Source organism: Pongo pygmaeus, chromosome 10 (assembly GCF_028885625.2).
Source record: "Pongo pygmaeus isolate AG05252 chromosome 10, NHGRI_mPonPyg2-v2.0_pri, whole genome shotgun sequence".
Lineage (NCBI taxonomy): Eukaryota > Metazoa > Chordata > Mammalia > Primates > Hominidae > Pongo > Pongo pygmaeus.
Window position 1 is genome coordinate 30,535,552 of NC_072383.2, and position 26,457 is coordinate 30,562,008.

General features: G+C 39.6%; 1 protein-coding gene across 1 annotated transcript in view; it reads right to left on the minus strand.

Moving 5' to 3' along the window:
• The window catches only part of OVCH1 (ovochymase 1), a 59,680-nt gene that overhangs the window by 7,709 nt on the left and 25,514 nt on the right, over positions 1-26,457 (minus strand). Inside the window, exons 16-22 of the mRNA XM_054442366.2 lie at positions 25,542-25,722; positions 18,911-18,983; positions 18,274-18,469; positions 15,614-15,768; positions 6,102-6,258; positions 5,694-5,786; positions 2,184-2,408 (exon numbers count right to left, since the gene is read on the minus strand). Of these exons, the coding sequence (XP_054298341.1) occupies positions 2,184-2,408; positions 5,694-5,786; positions 6,102-6,258; positions 15,614-15,768; positions 18,274-18,469; positions 18,911-18,983; positions 25,542-25,722 (1,080 nt within the window). The remainder of the gene's footprint in view (positions 1-2,183; positions 2,409-5,693; positions 5,787-6,101; positions 6,259-15,613; positions 15,769-18,273; positions 18,470-18,910; positions 18,984-25,541; positions 25,723-26,457) is intronic.

The window sequence follows — 26,457 nt, forward strand, 5'->3', positions numbered from 1 at the left end:
CCATCTTCTGACTTGCTCTTTTACAATATATATTCTTCCAGCATTCTGGCATGGTTCCACTATGTTTGAAGAAGTTGAGCCCTCTTGCCTTTTTTCTCCCCTCCCTACACACACACACACACACACACACACACACACACACACACTCAATCTTAAGTATATTTGCTTTCTCAATTCAAAGTACTTGAAAATGTTGAGGATTTTTTTTTTCTAATTCTGTGAAGAAAGCCAATGGTAGCTTGATGGGGATAGCATTGAATCTATAAATTACTTTGGGCAGTATGGCCATTTTCACAATATTGATGCTTTCTATACATGACCATGGAATGTTTTTCCACTTGTTTGTGTCCTCTCTTATTTCCTTGAGAAGTGGTTTGTAGTTCTCCTTGAAGAGGTCCTTCACATCCCGTGTAACTTGTATTCCTAGATATTTTATTATCTTTATAGCAATTGTGAATGGGAGTTCACTCATGATTTGGCTGTTTGTCTGTTATTGGTGTATAGAAATGCTTTTGAAAAATAAGCTTGTATAGCCAAGACAATCCTAAGCAAAAAGAACAAAGCTGGAGGCATCACACTACCTGATTTCAAACTATATTGCAAGGCTAGAGTAACCAAAACAGCATGATACTGGTACCAAAACAGATATATAGACCAACGGAAGAGAATACAGGCCTCAGAAATAATGCCACACATCTACAACCATCTGATCTTTGACAAACCTGACAAAAACAAGCAATGAGGAAAGGATTCCCTATTTAATAAATGGCTCTGGGAAAACTGGCTAGCCATATGCAGAAAACTGAAACTGGACCCCTTCCTTACATCTTATACAAAAATTAACGCAAGATGGATTAAAGACTTAAACGTAAGACCTAAAACCATAAAAACCCTAGAATAAAACCTAGGCAATACCATTTAGGACATAGGCATGGGCAAGGACTTCATGACTGAAACACCAAAAGCAATGGCAACAAAAGTCAAAATTGACAAATAGGATCTAATTAAACTAAAGAGCTTCCGTACAGCAAAAGAAACTCATCAGAGTGAACAGGCAACCTACAGAATGGGAGAAAATTTTTGCAATCTACCCATCTGACAAAGGGCTAATATCCAGAATCTACAAGGAACTTAAACAAATTCACAAGAAAAAAAACAAATAATCCCATCAAAAAGTGGGCAAAGGATATGAACAGACATTTCTCAAAAGATGGCATTTATGTGGCCAACAAACATTTGAAAAAAAGCTCAACATCACTAGTCATTAGAGAAATGAAAATTAAAACCACAATAAGATACCATCTCACTCCACTTAGAATGGCAATTATTAAAAAGTCAGGAAACAACAGATGCTGGAGAGGATGTGGAAAAATAGAAACGCTTTTACACTGTTGGTAGGAGTGTAAATTAGTTCAACCATTGTAGAATACAGTGTCGCAATTCCTCAAGGATCTAGAACCAGAAATACCTTTTGACCCAGCGATCCCATTCCTGGGTATATACCCAAAGGATTATAAATCATTCTGCTATAAAGACACATGCACATGTATGTTTATTGCAGCACTCTTCACAATAGCAAACACTTGGAATCAACCCAAATGCCCATCAATGATAGACTGGTTAAAGAAAACGTGACACATATGCCCCATGTTATATTATACAGCTATAATAAAGGATAAGTTTATGTCCTTTACAGGGACATGGATGAAGCTGGAAACCATAGTTCTCAGCAAACTAACACAAGAACAGAAAACCAAACGCCGCATGTTCTCACTCATAAGTGGGAGTTGAACAATGAGAACACATGGACACGGGGAGGGGAACATCACACACTGGGGCCTGTTGGGGGCTGGGGGGCTAGGGGAGGGATAGCACTGGGAGAAATAACTAATGTAGATGACAGGCTTATGGGTGCAGCAAACCACCACCGCATGTGTATACCTTTGTAACAAACCTGCATGTTCTGCACATGTAACCCAGAACTTAAAGTATAATAATAATAATCATAATAATCATAATAATAATAAAGAAAACATTAAGGGTGTTTACAAGGGAAAAAGCATTCCTATTACATGGATCAACATTTTGGTAACATTATTACCAAGTCAGACTCATTCCTGATCATAAGCTGCCTACATGGACCAAGACTCCTAGCACAAAGTTTATATGCCAGGAAGGATTACCTGCCATCTTTCTCTTACTGTGTCTTTCTTCATAAATAATTAGAACTGAGTCTTGACACACAGGAGACCCCAGGAGTGACAGATACTCAATGGTAAATTTTGCCATACTGCTTGGTGAAACTCTGAGCACCCAAGAACATTCCAGTCTTCCTCTATAATCCAGTAGATATCGTGAAGTGGGAAAAAAGCCTCTGGGCTTTTCTAGCTCTGCTTCAGAGCAACAGCCTGCAATTCAGAACACACAGGCACCAGGGACCAACATAAATAAAGCAAAGAAAAACCAGATTCTATCACAAGACTGAAAAATCTAGGCTCGCAAGGAGAAAATTAAGACTTTGTTACTGTCAGTTACAAACTATTCTGTTAAAAAACCATTCTATTTAATGTGTCTTATTTTCTTGAAATGATATTATAGAGGTAGAATTTAAATCACAATTATTTTGAATCAGTTTTAAATGAATTTTTAAAGTTTCTTAGAAAATAGACAGTAGGTCACATTCTCTATACCCAGCATGTTTTCATTTTCTTCCTTCTTTGAGATGCAGCTGAAGACCTGTTCCTAAAAGTTTCACTATATTAGCTGAACTTGCTGGGACAAATGATTAAATTCATTTGAGCTTGTGACTGAGGTCATGAAAAAGATAATTTGCTGGATATACTGAGATGTCTCACTTCTTCAGCTTGCTAAGTCAAGGGCACCTTCGGACCTTTGGGATACCTCCTGCAGTTCGGGTGCCAGTTTTTCCCTGGCCCGCTGACTCAGCAATAAGCTTCTCTTATGTCCTCATCAGGGCTTCGTCCTTAACTCTCTCTTCTTCCTTTATGTCTATTCCTTTGACAAAAACTTTCTGAGCAATTAAAAAATGAAATATTCTATGTTCATATTTTAATGTATGTGTTAGTGAATACATAATTATGCATGCTGTGCCCTAGAGAAATTACTAGTGTAACTGAGGAGGCGGTACGTAAACAAGCTTTTATTAACAGTAGAGGTGAAAAGTAGAATAAGGGAAATGAAGTGCTACAAAAACTTAGGATTCTATTCCATTGTTTGGTTCTCTGTCATTTCTTTGTTAGTCCTCTTTTTTTATCTGTACGGCTACAAGAACCTAATCAGATATTTACCATTTTGATTTAATAATAAACTAAATGATTTTTCAGTCTATAATCTTCCCTCACCACACCCTACCATCTGGGAATGGTGTATAAAACAAAAAAAATCAAATTGTTTTCCTGCTGAAAGCAACTAAAGTAGTTCAGCTTGCAAGATCTTTCAGAGTCTGGCCTCAACCTGTCTTTCTAATCTTTTTAGTTTTTCTCCCTCTCTTTATGAATCTTCCATGAAAAATCTGACTGGAAATCACATAGAGCCATGAATTACCAACAAGTCAAGACTTTTTATAAATAGGAGTAACAATTGAAAGAAACCATTGCTAAGATTCATTAATTCCCTAGTGTAAAAAGTAAGTAGCAGGAGTGGGTGGGTGTTAAATATGGCATGGTCCTAACATTTTGTCTCTGAAAATAATCACAGAATAAAAACAAAGCAACACCTTTTTGTATATAAAACTTTCAAACTTCTTTGGCATGCATAACCATTTCTGAACATATTTAAAAAAAGAAACATTTTCTTTACATTTTAACAATGTTCATTTTCTAATGGCCTGAATAAAGTCATTCAAAAAATACATTAGATGGCACTGTCACCACCATTTATGGACCCTTATCTCAGGTCAGACCCTTCCTGTTATAAATCCCTTACATGGATTAACCTATTTAGGCACTCACTGAATTCATTCATTTAACTCAGTCCATTGAAATCAATAGTTTATAGGATCTTGGACCCAAGTCTGTTCTCTGTCTCAATCCCAAGTCCAGATTTACTTTTAACCTAACTCTCTGTATCCCCAGCTTTGACTCTTTGACTTTGACTCATTTGCCAGACAAATGGTCCTTGGTCCACTCCTCATTCCTGGAAGATTTTAGCGGTCATTTTCTCCAACAATTTTCCTGTCATAATTCTTTCCGATTTCAATCACTATATACATGATGATTCCAGCACTGAAGTTTCCCAGCTCCTCAATTTTCCTCCAATGATCTTGTCTTCCACCTGACCTCAGCCACTTATCCTTATGGTCAGCCCCTAGACACTTGATCAATAGCAATAACTCCAAGCCTTCTGTTATCTTGGTTTCAGGAACCATTTTCTCCAACCACAACCTTCCATCTTTTCAGCCTCCCTTAATACTCCTTCCACCTTTTGGGACTCATAATTTACCTATCCTACCACCTTATTTTTGTCCCAAACAAATCTCTCATTCTTATTTCACTCCTTACCCATCCTAAATTCCAATGATCCATCATTTTAACCACTTCTTCACATACACTCTGAATTCCCTTATACCCTTCACATACTTGGGGTCACTCCACTTTGATTAAATCTATACTCTACCTACTCTGCATCTACCTCAGTGCATCCAGAGGAAAACATACAACTAAGCTAACTGGGGCATTTTGCTCTCTCAGTTTATGATCATTCATCTCAGGGGGCCTTTATGCTACCCAGCAATCCTACTATATCTTTCTAGTTCACTATGTCATTTTCTAGAGAAATATGTCATCCTTTTTTCCCTTAAAAATCAAACTTTCTTGAACAACCCCTTCTTTTTGTTCATCTGCTAAGAAAAAGAAGCAATCAGAAGAGAAATTCCACAGGCTCCAATCTCCATCTACACCCATACACCTCATACCTGCACCGGTGCCTCAAGATCCTACCTTCCATCCATTAACTACAGATGATGTGTACTTTGCTCCTATCTAAGACCATCCCCTCCTTTTGGACACTAGATCTCATCTTCTTTCTTCTACTCAAAGTCGTCACTCTTGCAATTCTACCTTCTATATCTTACATTTTCTTTAAACTCTTACTAGTTGTTTACTGGGGTTGAATGTATTGGGGAAGATGTGGGCAACAAAAGAAAGACTGACCATTTGGAAACCAAGAGTGATAATAAAATAGAACTTCCATCTTCCTACAAGTCTATTAGAGATTTCAAATCCTCCAGTTGCTGTTAGTTTTGACTAAAAATCAAAATTTTATTTTATCAAACAGACAGTGGCAACTGTGGAAGAATGAAGAGAAATACTAATGCTGATGCTAGTCTTGGTCATCTCATACCCAGGGTCTTTACCTAGGCAAGATACTTGCATATAGAAGGACTTTTGTTCAGATTCAGAGCTTAAAATAATTCTATGTAATTCTCCAATATTCAAGAACTTGTTTACAACCACAAGATTTTTTAAAAAATCTGCAACAGGTCTAGCTTTGGGGTAGGAATGATCTCCAACAATCTAAAAAACAACTCTCCTCACTTTCAGCTAAAACTACCAACCAGAAGGAAAACACAGAGGTTGTACTGTTCCACAGAAAATTTAGCAAAGCTAGACAGACAATGCTTTTTGCCAAATTCTGGCTGAAAGTATTAAAGGGATAATGTGAACATTTATTACCTGGCCAAGATGCACTGTCTGGTGAAGGTGTGGGTGGTGGCAATTGTTGTTTTAAGGTTTTGCATTTATTATTTGTCTGAAGTGAAGCAGGACCTGTATTTGGGGAGAACATGTTAAAAACAAAGATGAAAGCCTGAGAACAAAATACAGTGGGCACCAAAGCAGCCACTATCAAAAGAAACAAAAAAGAAACACATGCAGGATTAAAGCAGCCTAAGGAAAAGTCAGTTTAACTCTACACATGGGAGAACTTATTTTGCAGAATCTTGCATTTTAGTGTGTTTAGTAACTAAATGAAATTCTACTCTATGGTTTTCTCTTTCATGCTAATTTATACCACACTCACTGTTCCCAAACCCACTCTAAAGAAAGAGGTTATTGTTTTAATAACATTTGAAAACAATTTACCATTGATTTTTGATTGGATCCAGTCCAAGAAGATCATCACTCTGGCAAATACACCCGGCTTCCATGGCTGGACACAGCCAGCTCCCCAGCTGACAATGCCATAGAGGACAAAGGGACCATTTTCATGTCTACATACTAGTGGCCCACCAGAGTCTCCCTGAAACACCAAGAAAACATGTTTTAGAAAACTGCTTTAATCTGAAGCTCCTGCTTTCAATTTTTAGAACAAGAATGACCAATAATGTATTTGTAATGTGTTTAATTTCTTAAAGATTTGTTTTGTCAATTTCCATCTTTACATACTATCTATTCACTGTTTTGCAAAAGGAAACAAAATTTATGAACAATCAGGTGGTAATTTGATTCCAGGGTGAAGATAAAGCTTAGTTCACATAATAAGAAAACAATTACTAAGTCTTGCCAGCCCCATTGGAGGGAGATAGTCTTTAAATTATATCAATTAGTAAAACTGTAATATTTAAGATTTCAAGCATCCTTTTAAAATAAAAATTTAATTAGAACAGTGCCTCAAATGGATCCATCATAAGAAATGCGCTGCCTGGTTTTTTTTTTCTTTTTTTTTAAGGAAATTGGGTTAGGGTCATTGGGTGGTAACCTCTATATGTAGTGTTTTCCCTATCACTGGTCACTCTTGACACAATCTAATCAGATCGAGTAGAGTTATTGAGAGGTGACAGCCTGCTGGCAGTCCTCACAGCCCTCGCTCGCTCTTGGTGCCTCCTCTGCCTGGGCTCCCACTTTGGTGGCACTTGAGGAGTCCTTCAGCCCACCGCTGCACTGTGGGAGCCCCTTTCTGGGCTGGCCAAGGCTGGAGCCGGCTCCCTCAGCTTGCAGGGAGGTGTGGAGGGAGAGGCGCAAGCGAGAACCGGGGCTGAGCGCTGCCCTTGTGGGCCAGCTGGAGTTCCAGGTGGGCGTGGGCTTGGAGGGCCCCGCACTCGGAGCAGAGGGCCGGCCCTGCCGGCCCGGGGCAATGAGGGGCTTAGCACCCAGGCCAGCGGCTACGGAGGGTGTACTGGGTCCTCCAGCAGTGCCGGCCCACCAGCGCTGCCCTAGATTTCTCGCTTGGCCTTAGCTGCCTCCCCGCGGGGCAGGGCTGGGACCGACAGCCCGCCATGCCTGAGCACCCCCCTCCATGGGCTCCTGTGTGGCCTGAGCCTCCCGGACGAGCACCGCCCCCTGCTCCACGGAACCCAGTCCCATCGACCACTCAAGGGCTGAGGAGCGCAGGCGCAGGGCCCCGGGACTGGCAGGCAGCTCCACCTGCAGCTCTGGTGCGGGATCCACTGGGTGAAGCCAGCTGGGCTCCTGAGTCTGGTGGGGCCTTGGAGAACCTTTATGTCTAGCTCAGGGATTGTAAATACACCAATTGGCACTCTGTATCTAGCTCAAGGTTTGTAAACACACCAATCAGCACCCTGTGTCTAGCTCAGGGTTTGTGAGTGCACCAATCGACACTCTGTATCTAGCTGCTCTGGTGGGGCCTTGGAGAACCTTTGTGTGGATACTCTGTATCTAACTAATCTGATGGGGAGGTGGAGAACCTTTGTATCTAGCTCAGGGATTGTAAATACACCAATCAGCGCCCTGTCAAAACAGGCCACTTGGCTCTACCAATCAGCAGGATGTGGGTGGGGCCAGATAAGAATAAAAGCAGGGTGCCCGAGCTAGCAGTGGCAACCCACTGGGGTCCCCTTCCACACTGTGGAAGCTTTGTTCTTTCACTCTTTGCAATAAATCTTGCTACTGCTCACTCTTCGGGTCCACACTGCTTTTATGAGCTGTAACACTCACCGCGAAGATCTGCAGCTTCACTCCTGAAGCCAGCGAGACCATGAACCCACCAGAAGGAAAGAACTCCGAACACATCTGAACATCAGAAGGAACAAACTCCAGATGCGCCACCTTAAGAGCTGTAACACTCACCGCGAGGGTCCGCGGCTTTATTCTTGAAGTCAGTGAGACCAAGAACCCACAAATTCTGGACACATTATGACATACACAGAGAAACTAGGGTGTTGGTGGTGAGGTGAAAAAAAGTTAAAGGCTGATTTAAATCTATTAAAATGTATTCATTCTAATTCTAGTATTCCAATTTTATTTTGGCTTACTTGCAGATACCAAAGTTACACAATTTCAAAGATTTTTAAGGGCCAAACTAATTTAACTTACTAGAATATTAGATGTGAAAAGTTACAATTAGAGAAATAAGTGACCTGTCCCATTTCACACACATAGGTAGTAGTGAGAGGTGACAGCATGCTCGCAGCCCTTGCAGCCTTCGCTCACTCTCGGCGCCTCCTCTGCCTGGGCTCCCACTTTGGCCGCACTTGAGGAGCCGTTCAGCCCGTGGCTGCACCGTGGGAGCCCCTTTCTGGGCTTGCCAAGGCCAGAGCGGGCTCCCTCAGCTTGCAGGGAGGTGTGGAGGGAGAGGCGCAGGTGGGAACCTGGGCTGCGCATCGAGTTCCAGGTGGGCGTGGGCTCGGCGGGCCCCGCACTTAGAGAGGCCTGCTGGCCCTCAAGCCCCAGGCAGTAAGGGGCTTAGCACCTGGGCCAGCAGCTACTGTGCTCGACTTCTCACCGGGCCTTAGCTGCCTCCCTGTGGGGCAGGGCTCGGGACCTATATATAGCCCACTGTGCCTGAACCTCCCCGCTCCCCGTGGGCTACTGCGCAGCCTGAGCCTCCCCGACGAGTGCCGCCCCGTGCTCCATAGCGCCCAGTCCCATCGACCGCCCAAGTGCTGAGGAGTGTGGGCACACTGTGCAAGACTGGCAGGCAGCTCCACCTGCGGGCCCTGGTGCGGGATCCACTGGGTAAAGCCAGCTGGGCTCCTGAGTCTGGTGGGGACTTGGAGAACCTTTGTGTCTAGCTAAGGGATTGTAAATACACCAATCAGCACTCTGTATCTAGCTCAAGGTTTGTAAACACACCAATCAGCACACTGTGTCTAGCTCAGGGTTTGTAAATACACCAATTGACACTCTGTATCTAGCTAATCTAGTGGGGAAGTGGAGAACTTTTGCGTCTAGCTCAGGGATTGTAAAGGTACCAATCAGCACCCTGTCAAAACGGACCAGTCAGCTCTCTGTAAAACAGAGCAATCGGCTCTCTGTAAAATGGACCAATCAGCAGGATGTGGGTGGGGCCAGATATGAGAATAAAAGCAGGCTGCCGAGCCACTAGTGGCAACCTGCTTGGGTCCCCTTCCACAATGTGGAAGCTTTGTTCTTTCACTCTTTGCAATAAATCTTGCTGTTGCTCACTCTTTGGGTCCACACTGCCTTTATGAGCTGTAACACTCACCGCGAAGGTCTGCAGCTTCACTCCTGAAGTCAGCGAGACCACGAACCCACTGGGAGGAATGAACAACTCCAGACACGCCGCCTTAAGAGCTGTAACACTCACCGCAAAGGTCCGCAGCTTCACTCCTAAGCCAGCAAGATCACGAACCCACCAGAAGGAAGAAACTCCGAACACATCCGAATAACAGAAGGAACAAACTCCGGACACGCCGCCTTTAAGAACTGTAACACTCACTGCAAGGGTCCGCGGCTTCATTCTTGAAGTCAGTGAGACCAAGAACCCACCAATTCTGGACACAGTAGCAGTAGTAAAATCTGAGCCCATGTCACCTGCCAAAGTTCAGTGCTCTTTCCCTTCCACCAAATTGATAAATGTTCATTAATGGAACTACCTTAAACTGCTCTAGTATCTGGCTTACATAATTACTGAATTCAAGGAAAGACACATGGAAATTTAACTTATGGTTAATTTTTTCTACTCTCTTAGATATGGCTACTTTGGTCATGATTAAACGCATTTCAAAAGGCAAAAAATACTACCCGCAAGGACTAAGAAGCTCACGTAGGTGGAAGCGTCTCTCTTATTTCTCTCAATATTTGCATTGTTTAAATTGACAAATTATAAGCAGAAAGAGATTTTGAAGAGAACAAACAGTGGTATTGTTATTAAGGGAACCAAAATATGTACATCACACACATTTATCTATTAATTAGCACTAACATCTTCTACATGTCTCTTGAGGTTCAGTGTGAAAATCAATGGCAGCACCCAATACATGCCCTTGTTTATGTCTCTATTTACAACATGTGCCCAATTTGAGGGTAAGCATTGCATCTGATTCAACTTTGTATCCTAGGAAACCTACCACAATAAATGTTTGCTTAATTTACAGTGAAATTTTATAAACTAGTTGTATCAAAGCAAGCCTTAATACATAGGGTTTTCATGTTTTTAGGGTAGGCTTTCCAATTTTTAATCAAGTCTTTTGCAGGAAGTGGATGGACACAAATGTATTTAGGATCAAACTAAGTCCTTTATTTGTCTTCTTGTAAGATAAATTGTGTACATATTTGATGGCACATAAATTGCTGGTACATTTTTTTTTTTGAGACAGAGTCTCGCTCTATCACCCAGACTGGAGTGCAGTGGCGTGATTTTGGCTCACTGCAAGCTCCACCTCCTGGGTTCACGCCATTCTCCTGCCTCAGCCTCCCGAGTAGCTGGGAGTACAGGTGCTTGCCACCACGCCTGGCCAATTTTTTGTATTTTTTTAGTAGAGACAGGGTTTCACCGTGGTCTCGATCTCCTGACCTTGTGATCTGCCTGCCTCGGCCTCCCAAAGTGCTGGGATTACAGGCATGAGCCACCACTCCCGGCAATTGCTGGTACATATTTGAAGTATCTACTTTATATAAAGAATTTGACAGAAGAAACCTTAATTTGGGGAAAAAAGAGATACAGTCGCTAGTCTGTAATGTAGAACAATTAACCTTTCCTCTGGGCCTAATTTTTTCACATAACAATTATACTTAAGACCCCCTTCCAGTTGGACAATGGTCTGATGTATCCAGTAAAGTATTTTATTTTAAATCATTGATTTTTTTCAGTACCAATGCATAGCCAATACATAATTTTTCAGGCAATTACAAACATTCCATGATACAGGGAACCTGTTCAATTTATCTCTTTTTGCCAGTGCCTATCATATGGTCTAGTCCATAGTAAATATTCAGCAAACAAATGAATTTTTTTTTTTTTTTGGTGAGACAGAGTCTTGCTCTGTCTCCCAGGCTGGAGTGCAGGGGTGTGATCTCGGCTCACTGCAAGCTACACCTCCTGGTTTCAAGCGATTCTCCTGCCTTAGCCTCCTGAGTAGCTGGGACTACAGGTGCGTGCCCTCAAGCCCGGCTAATTTTTTGTATTTTTAGTAGAGACAGGGTTTCACCATGTTGGCCAGGATGGTCTCGATCTCCTGACCTCATGATCCGCCCACCTTGGCCTCCTAAAGTGCTGGGATTACAGGCGTGAGCCACCGCACCTGGCCACAAATGAATATTTTTTATTAAAAAATTATTCAATGCCTGCTGTGAGCCAGACATACCGAGTATGACAGAGTATAAACAAATAAGATGGTAGTAGTAGCTATAAAGGAAATACTCAGAGTGAATGGTAAAGAATAAAGGTAGGTATATGTGTGCTTACATGTGCATGTATGTGTATGGAGTTTCAATAACATTTGAGCTGATACATAAAGGATGAGAAGGAGCCGGCTTTCCAAAAACCTGAAGGAACAACATTTTATGCAAAAGATATATCTGGGCTAAGGCTCTAAGGCAAGACATGGCCAGTTGGAAGGCTAGAAGGCAAATCAGTGTGGCTGAGGACATATATTATTCTGTGAAGATAGAGATCTATGGCTTTGTAGATGAAAAGAAGTTAGAAAAAATACCAATGGCATTCTTCACAGAAATAGAAAAAAATAATCACAAAATGTATATGCAACCACAAAAGACTCAGAATAGCCAAGCCAACCTGAGCAAAAAGAACAGAATTGGAAGGATCACATTACCTGACTTCAAATTATACTACAAAGCTATAGTAACCAAAACAGCACAGTACTGGCATAAAAACAGACTCATAGAACAGTGGAACAGAATAGAAAACCCAGAAAAAAAATCCATACATCTACATTAAAGTCATTTTTGACAAATGTGCAAAAAAAAAAAAAAATACACTGGGGAAAGGACAGTCACTTCAATAAATGGTGCTGGGAAAACTGGATGTCCTTATACAGAAGAATGAAAGTAGATCCGTATTTCTCACCATTTGCAAAAGTCAAATCAAAATGGATTAAAGACTAAAATCTAAGACCTCAAACTATGAAATTAATTAAAAAAAATTGAGGAAACTTTCCAGGATACTGGACTGGACAAAGATTTCTTTAGTAACACCCTATAAGCACAGGTAACCAAAGCAAAAATGGACAAATAAGATCATATCATGTTTAAAATCTGCACTGCAAAGGAAACAAAGCCAAGAGACAACTCAGAGAATGGGAAAAAAATTCTGCAAAGTACCCATCTAACGAGAGATTAATAACCAGAATATTTAAGGAGCTCAAATAACTCTATAGAAAAAATCTAATAGTCTGATTTTAAAAAAGGACAAAAGATCTGATAGACATTTCTCAAAAGAAGACATACAAATGGCAAACAGGTATATGAAAAGGTGCTCAACATCATTGATCAGAGAAATGCAAATCAAAACTACAATGAGATATCATCTCACCCTAGTTAAAATGGCTTTTATCCAAAGGACAGGCAATGACAAAAGCTCACAGGGTTGTGGAGAAAAAGGGAACCCATGTACATTATTGATGAGAGTGCCAATTAGCACAACCACTATACAGAATAGTATGGACATTCCTCAAAATAATAATAGAAATACCATTGATCTAGCAATCCCACTCCTAGGTATATACCCAAAAGAAAGGAAATCAAGATATTGAAAAGTTATCTGCACTCCCATGTCTATTGCAACACTATTCACAATGGCCAAGATTTGGAAGCAGCCTAAGTATCCGTCAACAGATGAATGGATAAAGAAAATGTGGTGCATATACACAATGGAGTACTACTCAGCCTTATAAAAAATGAGATCCTACCATTTGCAACAACGTGGGTGGAGCTGGAGGTCATTATATGAAGTTAAATAAGCCAGGCACAGAAAGACAATCTTCCCCCGTTGTCATTTATTTGTAGGAGCTAAAAATCAAAACAATGTAACTCATAGGGATAGAGTATAGACGGATGGTTACCAGAGGCTGGGAAGTGTACTGAGTGAGTATAGGGGAAGTGGGAATAATTAATGGGTACAAAAAAATAGAATGAAAAAAATATAGTATTTGATAGCACAACAGGGTAACTACAGTCAATAATAATTGTGCATTTAAAAATCACCAAAACAATATGATTGGATTGTTTGTAACACAAATTATAAATGCTTGAAGTGATAGATACACCATTTACCCTGATGTGATTATTCCTTGTGTGCCTGTATCAAAATCTCATGTCCTGCAGAAATATATACACCTACTATATACCCACAAAATTAAAAATTAAAAAGGAACTTAGAATAAAAAATCTGAAATCCAGTTAGCAAAGAACAACAGGATACTACATTGCATATCTGAAAACCCCATGTCTCTGCATTCCAATATTGTTATTCCCACCTTCCTGGATGAGAAAGCACATTAGCAGGTCTATTACCTCTAAGTATACACAGGAGAATAAAAATCAATTACCTGATAGAAGTATTAGAGACTATTTTATCAAAGCATGTTTCTAAAGTCACCCTTTTAGTAACTCAGTGTTCTTTGTAATAGAAAGCTAGCCATATTTATTAGAATCTCAACTTCTAGTTTTCCTCCCATATATGGGCAGTACATTTGGTCATGCTGCAGCCAAGTGACAGTTGTATATAACTGAAAAGATAAGTGCCAACTGAGATCATGATATTTAGGTCACCTGTGACATGGACCTTTCTAAGACCCTCTCTAGTTCTTTTCTTTCCACACAAAATAAGCTCACCTTGTAATGTTAGATGCTGTCAAATATGTAAAAGACAACATATTTAGTTGCAATTTTCTTGTTGAAGAAAGAAAAGCCATCCCTCAAATCGTACAATAGACTGAGGAGAAGAATAAACACATTAATTCAGGGTACTTTTGTGATTTTTATCAAATAACATTTATGTACTCTAGCAGACAGCAGGAGTGCACTTTTGATATTCCTCACATCTTCCAGTACATGTCCTGGCTCTGTGCCTGGGGTCTTCCCCACTCTCCACTACACCCAGGAGGCAACTCTAAAGTATGGGAAATGCTGAGGGATTAACAGGCATTTCCCACAGCAGCCATCAAACTATGGCTCCAGGGAAGGTAGTACATAAATATCCCAGCTCCCTCGCCCCTCAGATGAATAAATCCACCAAGTGTATTTAGCATCACTGCCCTGAGTTTCCTGCAGGATTAAGCTTTAGGCCCTCACTATGTTAGATGGCTTAATAATGCATCCTAGATTGGCTGCCTTCCCTTCCCTGTACCAACACCTCCTTTTCCTACCGGTGATATTTATGATTCCTAAAACTGAGATTGCACATGAATCCTTATCTCAGGGTCTGCTTCTGGGGAATACAAATGAAGATATGCAAAATTAAAACATAATTTAAGCAGGACTTGACACTATAAAAGGAAGGGGTTAATGACAATAAACTTACATTCAGTGTTAAAGGGGACTTCATTCCCTCTCTCATATTTTCACATGGAAGGACGTCCACCTAGATTAATGCCCAGTTGTGTCTCCCTCATGGAAGTGAAATCTATTGCTGCATGTTTCTTGACTGAGTGGTGGGGAAAACTATCAAAGAGCTGCAGAAACAAGATTCATTCTTTCTTTCCTCTCTATGCCAGACCAGTAGGAGTGGTAAGTCTGGAAAACTTGGGCTGCCCTATGGACCCAAACTTTCTCTTACTTGGGTAGCCCCAAATCCAAACCAGGGATTGGAGGTGGGCACACGGAGTGTTAGAAACTCTTAGGTTGTATGTATATCTAAAGTCACATTCTTCCATTGACTTTGTGAAGGTTAAAGCTGGCATTCTACAATCTGTTCATTCATATTCTGTCTTCTTCTTAGTTAATTATGAACTTAACAATATCAAGCTTGTCCAATAGACATCTTTGTGATTATTTTAACTTGTGGTGGAAAATTAAGTGAGAGTACAGAGATTAATGATAATTTAAAACAATAAAACTTTTAAGTCATAAGTAGGACACATAAGTTTAGAACCTTTCTTTGTTATTCCTTTTCCCAAAGCCTTAATTATACCTGAACACATCTTCCCTTGCTCAGGCCTGCTTAGAAGCTCTGCCATTTCCTCCCTTCTCACCAGCTCCTCTACGAACCCATCGGCCTTTCTTGCTGTACCGCTGCTTCCGGCCACTCTCTGACATCTCAGCAAATTCGGATTAATTAACTTATTACTTCTGTTGCCCCACTGGTCTTCATGCAGGGATATGATATTGAAGCACGTGACAAGTTGGTGATTTCAGCAGTGGTTTCTCCCGTCTATAGAAACTCTCCAGCAGACGGCAATTTTCCACCTTCCTGTATAAAACCAGAATCCTCTCACCTGACAGAAATCTCTCTCTCCAGATGCTGCAAAGCCAGCACAGATCATCTTCTCTGTGATCCCTCCTGGATGGGCGGAATAGTAAGTGTGTTCACAGACCTCTCTTTCCAACACATGCACTTGAATCTGCTGTAGGCGACTTGCTAGGCCACCATCTAATGAAGAAACATTCAGAGAGAGCTCGATGATGAAGTAAGCAGAAAGTGTTGTTAGAAATGTATTTAAGTTCAGATGTAGCTCTGTACCAACATAGCTGAAGTCATTCAGTTTGGCCTGAGCTGACGTAGAATTCTGAATTTAAAAAATACAAGTGTTTCATGTAACATGTCTTCATTTCCCAATTTGGCATTTTTGTAAAGAGAGGCCACTGGCAGGAGAATAAAACCAGAAACACTTTTTTTTCTATCTTATTTTCAATTTAAATGTTAGTGTATCAAATATTTCTGCATAAGAATTCAGGAAGAAAAATTCAACATGATATGAATTGGTGTCACATATAACTTATACAATTATAAATATATATGGTTATATATTTATATACATAAATACATAATTGCTTACAAATAATATGCTTATATGATTTCCTAATATAAACAGAAATCATAATCCTGTTTTTCATCTACTGTCATTGAAGCCTAATCGCATCTCCAATTAAAGATAACACGAATAATTTCTTTTCATATTTGATCCTTAGGCAGGCCTGTGTTAACATGTATTTTGCATGACTCATCCTATCATTTTAGATTTATGACCAATTTTTTTAAGTTTAATATTTTATAGCCCTATACCTTTTGGGGCAATATTAATAACAAGTACTTTACATTTATATAGTATCTTAATATTTATAAAGAGTTTTATTCCAACCTAATAATACAACAACATTTTTCATATGTGAGATCAGGTTAATCACACTGATCTCACATATGAAAAAGCCAGACCTCTGAAAATTTGATCGCACAGCTCTTATGGGACAGAACTAGGATCAAGCCTAAGTTCAACTCTAAATCTTGCATTCTTCTTAATATACTAAAACCTCTTCTTGGGGACCATCTCCCTTAGTGTTCCTGACCATATCCCAGAAATCAAGATTCATTTCCTCTCCTAGCTGGAAAGAATGAATTCATCTTTTACAAGACTAACTACCTCTCAGTTGCCTGGTAGTCATGGAATTGGTAAAAGTCAAAGGTGTTAGAGAGCAGGCACATTTATTCAAGGGCTTTGAAGCTGGTAAGCCAAGAAATATTTACTGAATGCCATGTATGCTTCTAGCCTTGGGGAGAGAGGAGTCAATGACAGATCTGCCTCCAAGAGGTTCTCAGTCTAGTGGGTTAGATGTAGAAGATGACTGCATAAAATCATGCCAAGTACATTAACATGCAGTGAGAGGATAAAACCAGGTAGTGCAGAATGTGATGGGAGGCCCGTCCTGCTGCAGCAATGTGGGCCACAAAAGGAAGTCGTATTTTGGTTGACAATGCAATAATGAGCAGGCAGCTGTGACAAGATTGTAATAAGAGTGTTCCAAGCAGGAGGACACAAAATGGGGAACTTCAGAAAGCAGAGCAAGCTTGGTGTTTAAGAGAAAGAAGAAAGGCCACGGTATCTGAAGGTTAACCACAAGAAAAATAGAGGGAAATTACGTGAAAGAGGTTAAGTGGGGAGGCCCAATCACACAGAGCTTTCCAAGCTAGGCTAAGAAGTTCAGATTTGATTGTATGTGTAACAAGAAGCCATTAAGGAATGATTATAAGCTGAGCCACACTGATCTTAAATCCTCAATTTGATATTTATTAGTTATGGGATCTCAGCCAGTTACTTAAATCTTTGGGTTACAACCTCCCCATTTGTAAAATGGGGATGATAAAAGCTCCTCATGTGTTGGGTGTGAAGGTTTTTACGAAAGTGCAATTTGGCTTCAGGTAGCAAAGTAAGCTGTCAATAGCAACACTGTAAGCAGTCAAATATAAATTCCCTCCTCCTTCAAGCTCACAGATTCCAAATAAATGACATATAGAAAGGAAATATACAAAGAAAATGATCTTGTATGGTATAAGAAGCACAAAACAAACATCAACCCATTCAGATCTTTCACTGTTTTACTAAGCCTTTAAGAGTTCTATACCATAGCCAGGGGTGAGCACATGACAGCCAGTGGATAAATTCTGTGCCATCCCCAAACACAGGCACAATCCATTAAATAAGAAAAGTTTGTACATTTTTAGGTGGTTGAAAAAAATCCAAAGAATGATATTTCATGACACATGCACATTAAACGAAATTTAAATTTTATAAATTAAGTTATGTTGGAACCCATTCTGTTACATATTGCCAATGGCTGCTTTATGCTATAACGGTAGACTTAAATAGTTGTGATGGAGACCAGATGACCTGCAAAGCCTAAAAGGATTATTATCTGGCCCATTACAGTAAAGGTTTGTTGACCACTCATCTAGCCTACTTATAATCTAAGTTACCCTGAAGGAAAAGTTTTACATAGCTCATTCTCTATTTACTTGCTGATCTATTACAGCTAAATAAAACATGGTTTCTATCTTTTAGAAAGAAGAGGGGCTGAAGCGGACACTGCTTGATATCATTTACATGACCTATTTTCAAAAATAACAACTGGCATTAATGTTTATGCAACAAAAAATGCTTACCTGCACTGATGCTTCCCCATCCGGTCACAGCACAGATCTCCGAGGAAAACAGAGGCTCTGTGCTGTGTGGGAGACATACTGGCCTCACCACCGAGTTGTACTCCAGAGGAGAGCTTAGTTGAATTAGGGCGATGTCAGAGTCATAACTTAGTGTGTTAAAGTCTTCATGCACTATTATGTGTTTGGCCCTTCTCACCTGTATCAGTGGCAAGTAAGCAAATTACAATGTAAGAAAGTCAAAGAATCCAGCTACTTCCTTGTTGATGGTCCAAAATAATCCTAAATTTCTGCACTTACATACATAAACAACGAAGAAGACTTTCTATTAAATTTAAAAAAGCAATCTTGGTTTACAATTTGCAGGGGGCTGTGAACCACCTTCTGGATAAAGGTGGTGCTGGAGAAACAAAGCTTTGAAAATCTGTGTCCATGGGCCTAAATTTGCAATTCTGACCTACTTCCTGCAATTCTCAAGTGAAAATGTAATCTCAAATTGCATTTTTAAATGTAGGTATAAATAAGTGTGAAAGGGCCCTAGGAGACTAATAACTAATTACATATTTTAGCTAAAGGTATTCCTTGGCGTGTGACAACATTTAGATTACAGGCAGAATGACCTGTAAAAACATTTTTTCACCTGCTCTGTTGATTCCTTCAGGTTTCTGTCATGGTCCCCGGCAATAATAGTCCAGGAGAGTGGATTATTCTTCCTGGAGACAGAAGAACAGTGAAAGTTTGACATGAAAACACATTTGTATTAGTTTGTTCTCACACTGCTATAAAGGACTACCTGAGACTATAAGGTCTTTCTGAAGACGTTCTGAGGAAAAGAGGTTTATGAAGAAAAGAGGTTTAATTGACTTACAATTCTGCATGGCTGGGGAGTCCTCAGGAAACTTACAGTCATGGCTGAAGGCAAAGGGGAAGCAAGCACATCTTATCACAGCAAAGCAGAAGAGAGAGAGCGAAGGAAGCCACACACTTTTAAACCATCAGATCTTGCAAGAACTCACTATCAGGAGAAGAGGTAGGGAGGGAAACCACCCTACCATCATCTGGCTCTACTAACATGCACTGTTCAGTTTAGCGAGGCAACAGTACCCTGTCCGATTGCTTCTGTTATCTCCCTCCCAGGGAAGCCACATCATGCCTTCTGATCTATGTGAAAAGGAGCTCTTGATCATGTATCCTGCCCCTTTCTTTTGACCATAAAGTATCATTGGAAACCTTGCCAAATATCACCAAAGGCTTTTTTAGGTTGAGGAGGAAAAATGAAAATAATTAAAGCTTAATTTCACAGTGATATTAAGAATATGTTTAAAAAAGACTTGGAACCAACCCAAATGTCCATCAATGATAGACTGGATTAAGAAAATGTGGCACATATACACCATGGAATACTATGCAGCCATAAAAAATGATGAGTTCATGTCCTTTGTAGGGACATGGATGAAGCTAGAAACCATCATTCTCAGCAAACTATCGAAAGGACAAAAAACCAAACACCGCATGTTCTCACTCATAGGTGGGAATTGAACAATGAGAACACTTGGACACAGGAAGGGGAACATCACACACTGGGGCCTGTTGTAGGGTTGGGGGAGGGGGGAGGGATAGCATTAGGAGATATACCTAATGTAAATGACAAGTTAATGCGCACAGCACACCAACATGGCACATGTTTGCATATGTAACAAACCTGCACATTGTGCACATGTACCCTAGAACTTAAAGTATAATTTAAAATATATATAAAAAATCATGAGAGAATACATTTACAGTACTGTATTTATCAATATCTTAAATTTGTTTAATAAATAATAAAAATAATCTTTGCAAGAAAAAAAGAATATGTTTAAGAAAGTTATATCTGTGACAAGGTAGCTTCTGATCTATATTTTACTGTTCAACATTGCCGAATTATGATCTCACTGGGTCATATCTCAGATTTTCATCTTTTGTTAAATCAGAGTTATGAAACTAAAGTTCAAAGGAATTTGTCAGTTTAAAAATTGGCAAAACTCAACTATTGCATTAGAAATCAGAATGCTGATTACATTTAGGGGAGTGATGACTGGAAGAGGCACAAGGGCGGCTGCTGGGTACTAGTAATGTAGTATTTTGTTTCTTGATCTGGGTGTTGGTTACATGGGTGTTCATTTTGTGAAAAGTTCTGCCTACTTCTGATATACCTCAAAATGATGTTAAGAAGTTTGAATCAATATCCACTAATTTATCATATCAAGATCTCCAGCTGAAAAGGTGTCTGAGGAAAGAGTCCCTCTACTGGAACCAATACACTGTCACTTCTACTTGGAGACTAATTCTTCCATTTTTTAAAACACTGTTTCTTCAGGAAAAGTAAAGTTACTCAAATTATTTTTCAATATATCTTATTCAAAGGTGAAGGTTCTTAATGCAGGTAGGCATCTTCTCCCCAGTCATAACCATGCTCATTTCAATTCCTTGCATAATGGGTTTGACTTACTCATGTGTTTCAATATGCCTTTATTAAGGGAGCTAACTCAAGTGAAACGCTTGGCAAGTACCTGGTAGATGATAATGACTCCATAATGGTAGCCATTATCATTCTTATTATCTGCCATGCACGCTAATGGAAGGATTAAACTTTTTCAAAGTCACCCTCTAAATAATTACTTAGTAGTGAAGAAACTTCTTAAATCTACTCCACATCTTTATATAGAAGAGAGTGTATACAATACAATGAAGTAATAAAAATGATGTTAGAGTTGGCAATGTAGTCCACAGTTTCTTGTGATGTTTTACATGTACAGTCAGCAAATATCCTTCAGTTTAATGGAGAACACTGCACAAACACGACAAAGCCACATACACTTTATGATACCAAAAAGCTTAAGATTTTTCCAATAGTGGGAACATAGCTCAAGGCATCAATTGATGGATTTCTTCACCTTTTCTTCCCCCTCTCCCATATAAAATCTCATTTCTTGTAGTCTTAGGATCTTATCCCCAACCCAACAGTGGAGCATGTGTCACTTATTGCTATGGAAGAAGAGAGAGCCATCTGACTTTATCACACAAAGAAAGTCACTGAAGTTTCAGTAGCTGATTTAAATTTTAGACAGAAGATTCATATATATAATTGCAAAGTGAGCTTGGTCTCCAAAAGTAAGTTAAAAGTCCCAGTGAGCACAAAATCCTGTGTGGAATTAACAAGATGAGAACACCAGATTTTCCTAAGTGTGGAACACCACCATCAGGAAATTCTCAGGCCCCACACCAGACTTAAAGAATCAGAAGCTCTCCAGGTGATTCTGGAGTATGCTGAAGTTTGAGAATTAATACTGGGGTCAAACAGTGCCACAGAAGCTAAAAGGCAGGGAACGTGTAGGACATAGGGTTTTTGTTACACCAGCGTATCAGCACACTCCTGGTGTAAAGATCCACACACTTCAAGGATTAGATTTAAAAAGACATTTCACTGGTCAAATAACTTAGGCAACTGTGAAGTATTAAAAAAATGTGGCACATAGACATTTACCATACCACTATAAATATAAGATATAATGTTATGTGCAAAAAAAGTGATACATACAAATACTATAAAATATATGCATGTATGTTTAAATATTAGTGGAAAATCAGACAACTGAAACATTCTTAGTATTGATGACTTCTAGAGAAAAAGAGTGTGTTAGAGAAATGGAGAGGGTAGTTTAAGCTCTTGCTTGATAACCTTCTCCAACTGCCTTTTTCCCCAAAAGCATTACTATTATAATACATATTTTTAAAGAAATTAAGAAGTCACAAATGAAATTAAATACAAATTCTTTTTGTGACTAACAAGTGGCTCACAAGCATTTACAGCTGTTTATTAACTTCAATCGATTCATCAAGTGAAATATCTATCTTGGAAGAATAGGTTTGTTACATTCTGTATCTTGCTGCAAGGCGTCATGGCTCATCACATAAATTTCAGAATAGACCATGTAATTTGAAAAGGAAATCTACCAAAACTTTTTCTGCATCTCTGTACTCAATACTAATATTTTCTTTTCTAATACATTAATTTTCACAAATTAATCAGCTACTCTTGAGGCACCTTTTCCATGACGTTCAATGCACTTTGATAGAATTCTTACAAAAATAGGTTTTTGTAAGGGAGAGAAGGCCTAGACAAAACCAGGTGATACTGAATTAGAGTTGAAAATATTTTATGAACTCATGTTTAGCTTGATGTAGATACAGATAGATATATTTATATACATGGGTTAGTATACATACCTATATTTTCTAGCTCTGTCAGCTGAGAGGGCCTAGGATCAACAATGCGCTACTAGCAACTAGTATACCCAGCATCAGATCATGATTTATCATACCATTCTCCAATAAAATGAACCAGGGCTCCTTGGAGAAATGGCTGGTTCTAGAACTGAGAAGGAAATACACAAGATAGACCTGGAGTATCTTGCAGTGTTACAAAAGGATGAGGGAGTGTCAAAGAGACACAGAAGCCAAAGGGCTGGTCTCGAGCTCTGAAAGAGCTCACAATGGCCAAAGCTGGAACGATTTGAATGTGCGCCACCTTTACTGACTTGTTTCCCAAGAGTAAGTATGGAAAGGGGGAAAAATGTAATTTTACATTAGAGAAACCTGGTAAACACTACCTCAGCCAGATGGTCAAGGTTAACATCAGTGATAAGTCATGTTGACTGTATGTACCCTTGATATATGATAAGAATAGTATGCTACTTGTGTTGTCTTCCTCCCCCAAATCCACAACCCCAGTAAAACCTTGACAAAAATGTCAGACAAACTAAACTGAGGGACATAGGGACGTTCTACAAAACAAACAGATGAGGTCTCCTCAAAATGACCAAGGAACGTCTTAGAAGTTTACAGCCAAGAAGAGCCTGAGGAGACTTGACAACTAAACATAATGAGCTGCTCTGAAGCAGCAACTACAATGACCTTGAGACAGGAACAAGCTCAGCACATCTGAGCAACAGAAAGGCCCATGAGGCTGGCCTGCTGGGAGCAAGCAGGGAAATGATCAAGAAGGGGTCAGGAAAGTGGGGCATGGTGGGTCACGCCTGTAATCCCAGCACTTTGGGAGGCCAAGGTGGGAGGATTGCTTGAGCTCAAGAGTTCAAGACCAGTCTGTGCAACATAGCAAGACCCTGTGTCTAAAAAAAAAAAAAAAAAAAAAAAAGTCGGGCATGGTGGCATGTATCTGTAGTCCCAGCTGCCCAGAAGGCTGAGGTGGGAGGATCCCTTGAGCCCCACAGGTAAGACTAGAGTGAGCTATGATCATGCCACTGCATTCCAGTCTGTGACAGAGAGAGACAGGTTCTCAAAAAAAGATGGGGTCAGGGAGGCAGGGAGTGGTTCTTGACCCTCTGCACATTAGAATCATTTGGGAAGCTTTTCAAAAGTATCAATGCCTAGAACCTACCCACAAGGGATTGCTTTAGTCTGGATCGAAAACAAATTACAGTTATACACAGCCACATGGCTTACTCTACACAAGGTATTATGGAGATGAAGTAAGACACAAGACTATAAACTACAATTGTTACATAAAGATCAAAACCAAGAAAAACCAAATGATGTGCTGCTTTAGGGATACGTATATGTTAAAATCCTCCAAAAGCAAAGGTATGAATACAGCATTTAAGAAACTTAGCATAGTATTTTTTTCTCTTTTGATTTTTTTAAAATTTTAAGTTCTGGGATACATGTACAGAATCTGCAGGTTTGTTATATAGGTATACATGTGCCATGGTGGTTTGCTGCACTTATCAACCTGTCACCTAGGTTTTAAGCCCCACATGCATTAGGTATTTTTCCTAATGCTCTCCCTCCCCTTGTCTCCCACCCCCTGTGTTTTTCCCCTCCCTGTGTCCGTGTGGTCTCATTGTTCAACTCCCACTTATGAGTGAGAACATGCATTGTTTGCTTTTCTGTTCCTGTGTTAGTTTGCTGAGAATGATGGCTTCCAGCTTTATCCATGTCCCTGCAAAGGAGATGATCTCATTCTTTTTTATGACTGCATAGTATTCCATGGTGTATATGTGCCACATTTTCTTTAACCAGTCTATCATTGATGGGCATTTGATTTGGTTCCAAGTCTTTGCTATTGTGAATAGTGCTGCAATAAACATATGTGTGCATGTGTCTTTATAGTAGAATTATTTATAATCTTTTGGGTATATGCCCAGTAATGGGATTGCTAGGTCAATTGGTATTTCTGGTTCTAGGTCCTTGAGGAATTGCCACACTGTCTTCCACAATGGTTGAACTAATTTACATTCCCACCAACAGTATAGAAGTGTTCCTATTTCTCCACAACCACTCCAGCATCTGTTGTTTCCTGACTTTTTAATAATCGCCATTCTGATGGGTGTGAGATAGTATCTCATTGTGGTTTTGATTTGCATTTCTCTAATGACCAGTGATATTGAGCTTTTTTTCATATATTTGTTGGCCACGTAAATGTCTTCTTTTGAGAAGTGTCTGTTCATATACTTTGCCCACTTTTTGATGGGGTTGTTAGTTTTTTTCCTTGTAAATTTAGCATAGTATTTCTTAAGAGGGATTCTAAGGGGTCTTGAAAGGTAAGTATAAAGATTCTTCCTAAACTGGATTCTGGGAATACAAATGTTAATTTAACATTAATATCTATTTTTTGAACTACAAATATATTATGTATATTATTTCATATAATGGAAGACTTCACAATTTAAGAACATTTAAAACTTAACCAAAATTTTATTTCCCCAGTAGTGCAATAATCAAGGCGGTAGGTTATTCTATTGTGGTCTCCACTGACATAATCCATATTTGCAAAGGAACAATCCTAAACCAATCTGGTGGAAGGTGGCTTGTGTGGTAAGGCATCTGGAATTACTAACAATGAACAGTGGAACTATGAGCACTTAGCTTAAAGATTAAACTAAAGGGAAATGTGAGAGGAGTCTTCAAATACAGAAAGAAGAACCTCACTTAGTTTTGGAACTACAGTACATTTAGACCAGTGGATTTCTGCAATCGGGAAGCAAAACAAAATAAGAGAACTCTTTAAATGGGATGAGCAGTCAAGATTTGATTAACTTTTCCTTCACTGACATTGTTTAAATAGAAGCTAGATGGCTATGCAGAAGAAACACTAAAAGAAGATTCTCGCTTTAGAATGTCTGGATGATCTTAGTAGTCAGCCTTGTGTTCTAGGCATTACTTATAAATGCATGTGATAAATAGGTTGGTAAAATACCAGTTTCACTCACGATTGCACACAGTGGGCTGCGGTCAGAATCCACACTGGGTTGATGATGGCACCTCCACATTGGTAATCGCCTAGAAACCTCAGACCCACCTGCCATGGCCAACAGTGGGGGCAGGCTTCTTCCCCTCCTGCGATTCTTCTGGAAAGCCACTGGGGACTAAATGGAGGGATGCCACAGACATCTACAGTAAAGATGAAACCAATGACCCATAAGGTTGCAGTAATTTAGAACATATTCCTCCAATAGCTTGCCATAGTTAACAGTAGTGATTCTCAAACATCAGATAGGCTTTATAATAATACTGACTCCCAAAACTCACCTCTGAAAAATCTGATTTTAAGAAGCCTGCCCAGGTGACTATACTAGGCAACCAGAATTTTAGGGACCGGCCTACAGAATTTTATTTATTCATTTAGCAAATATTTATTTAGTGCTTGCCATTTGCTAGGCACGGTTCCAGACATTGGTGATATATTACTGGTGGAATAGAATAGATGATAAAAATACTGGCCCCCATGGAACTTACATTCTAGTAGGAAAATTTCAAGTTTGTTAGCAGAGTACATAAGCTTCTTCATTATATCTTCTTGTTTTAGTTCTTGTTCTCACCGTATGAATCCACATATCAATCCTCAAACATATCAAATTTGCTCAGGCATCTAAATGCTGTTCTCTTATCAGGAATTGATGAGACCCATAGCCCAAGTGCTAATCTCTAGGAAGCCTTCTCCAACCCTCCAGCAAGAGGCAGATATTTTCTTCTCTAATAGCTCCTTGTGCAACTTTCTATTACAGTCCATCAACTTGAACATATTCAATACATGTATGTGGAACAATGAGGGATCATAGTATTTACCCAGATGCCCTAGAGCATAAGGAAATTAAAGATGCCAGTGTGAATTTAAAATAAAAAACA